This window comes from Oncorhynchus masou, unplaced genomic scaffold, assembly GCF_036934945.1.
Source record: "Oncorhynchus masou masou isolate Uvic2021 unplaced genomic scaffold, UVic_Omas_1.1 unplaced_scaffold_14652, whole genome shotgun sequence".
Taxonomy (NCBI): domain Eukaryota; kingdom Metazoa; phylum Chordata; class Actinopteri; order Salmoniformes; family Salmonidae; genus Oncorhynchus; species Oncorhynchus masou.
Window position 1 is genome coordinate 218 of NW_027004642.1, and position 2,209 is coordinate 2,426.

Here is a 2,209-nt window from a genome sequence, read left to right on the forward strand (position 1 = left end):
TTCATGTCCTCCACACGTGACCACGCTGCAACAGATGACCTACAGTAACATAAACTAATGACAATGATAATGTGTTCTTTGAAATTAAATACATTCTGTATTCTAATGTTACTCATGACTGTCATAAACACAACCAAGTGATCATTTTTTCGAAAGCAAATATAGAACTGTATTTATTAGACTGTCAGAGTGTTGCAGCTCGTTGAGGCAGTACGGGGGGGTAAGAGAGGCCCGGCAGTTAGGGAATGAACTGGGTTAAAATGTCAAGGGAAAACCAGGACTGCTTCTTTTTTTACTTCTCTCTCTCTCACTCACACACACAAACACACACACAAAAACACACACACACACACACCTGATCTCAAAGTCGATGTTAGCCTCGTAGGAAGAGAAGCTCTGAATGGGGAAAGGTCCAAACTTAAATCCCTGCTCCAGGAGCCTCTTCGCCGGGGCAATCAGACGAGGCATTGCCATAGTGATGCACAGGAAGTCCGCAATCCGTTTCCCATGGTAACCATACATACCTGGAGAAGAGATGGGGAGGAAGTTATCAACTACCTGGTCAGCCTACAGCACTACAAGCTACCACACACACAACCAAAAACAACAGTTCAACAGTTAACACACAGGATCCTCCTCTGCATCCTTGGTAAAAGGAGGTAAGGACTGATAGAGCGTCTTTACTTCGTTCATTCAACCAACTCAAACGCTCTTTTCTTTGCTACCTGTCCAAAACATGTCCATGTTACCATTCTGAACTTTCCTTTGCCTCAAATGACTACTGGAATGCACCCTAAGTGTATCCAGGAGTCAGCAGTCCCACTACTAGCCTATTGCAGTGCCACCACTAGACCAGACATGGGCACTATACATACTTTCTTTGCGTGTGATGTCCACCGCCAGCACAGTGACCGATATGTTGTCCTTGTTGGAGCGCATGTCCTTCAGCACAGCAGAGTTAAGCTCCCTTTTGAACTCACTCAAGTGATCACTGGTGAACCCTGAGACAGAGAGAGGAAGGAAGGGGGAAAGTGAGAGAAAAAGGGGTGGATGAATTTGATATTGTTACTCCATTCCACCAACTTGATGGACAAAATTAAAGCCATTATTTTCATGCCATTTGTGGTTGGCCCTCAGATTTAGTCCTAAATAATAATGTAGCCTTCTGCTTCTTAAAGTGACCACGACATTACTACTGTGATGCCTAGAAAACACGTATCCCACACGTTCATGCCATGCTTAGCTCGCACTAATAGGTCTGATATGTAGAGTAATGTTGCGTATCATTATATCGCTCATTTTCAGAGAAAACTCACCATTGGGGGCAGGGATGTAGAAATAGGGGGCAAAGCCGTGCACGTGGCAGCACACACTGTTCCCGCTGTCAGTCACCCCAAACATGCGGATTATTGGTACATTCCCCTGAGACTGACCTGGCATGCCAGCCACAACAGCCCCTGTTGAACAGACCATCACAAACAGTTTAGGTCGGTGTCATGACTCGCACTCCTGCCTTAAAACGTGACATAAAAATGGCCTTTAAAAGTCCATGGCAGCCTAAATATGCTTCAACTAAAACTAACCTGTTGGTCCCATGGACTGTCAGGCATTGCCTGTATATATCCACCTATGATCTCGAGAGTGTTTACATTTCTCCAGCCTCATCCCTGAGCTTTATTGCAACATTCCACTCCATATAGGCCAACATGTAGTGGAATGATGGTTTTAAACAGGTTCTGGATTCCAGGCTAGTCAAATGGCAGAAACCCTAAACATTTCAGTGACATAGCTTACCTAAATAGTAGTCGAGATCAATCTGTTGGAAGACCAGGGTGTCAGAGTCCGGGTTAAGAGGGCGGCCTGCGGCCTACGCCATCGGGGTTGAGGTCAGCAGAGAACAGCTCACCTGCAACCGGGTCAAGGGTCACATGCAGAAGACAGGAGATTGGTCAGTCAGTGTGATGTTAAAGAGGCAGGTTGGTGAAAAATGAATTAAACTCTCCACCACAGGCGTCAAATGGTAGCCTGGGTACCAGTGCGTTGAGTTATTCCACTCCTTGTCATGCTAAACATGTAGTTGGCCTACATGGAGTGGAATGATGGTTTTAAACATGTTCTGGATTTCAGGCTAGTTAAAGGGCAGAAATCCTAAACATTTCAGTCATTCCAGACAATAGGAATCCCTGGTAAGACTAAAGCCTGCACAATG

General features: G+C 45.4%; 1 protein-coding gene across 1 annotated transcript; it reads right to left on the minus strand.

The window, feature by feature from the left end:
• Window positions 1-353: 353 nt before the first annotated feature.
• LOC135530949 (DNA polymerase delta catalytic subunit-like) lies at window positions 354-1,849 on the minus strand (the record flags this gene model as incomplete). Its single annotated transcript, XM_064959118.1, has 4 exons — window positions 1,795-1,849; window positions 1,317-1,457; window positions 876-1,001; window positions 354-524 (listed from the first exon to the last, which is right to left on the minus strand). Coding segments are annotated over exons 2-4 (421 nt in total), but the record flags the coding sequence as incomplete, so codon positions are not given.
• Window positions 1,850-2,209: the final 360 nt, after the last annotated feature.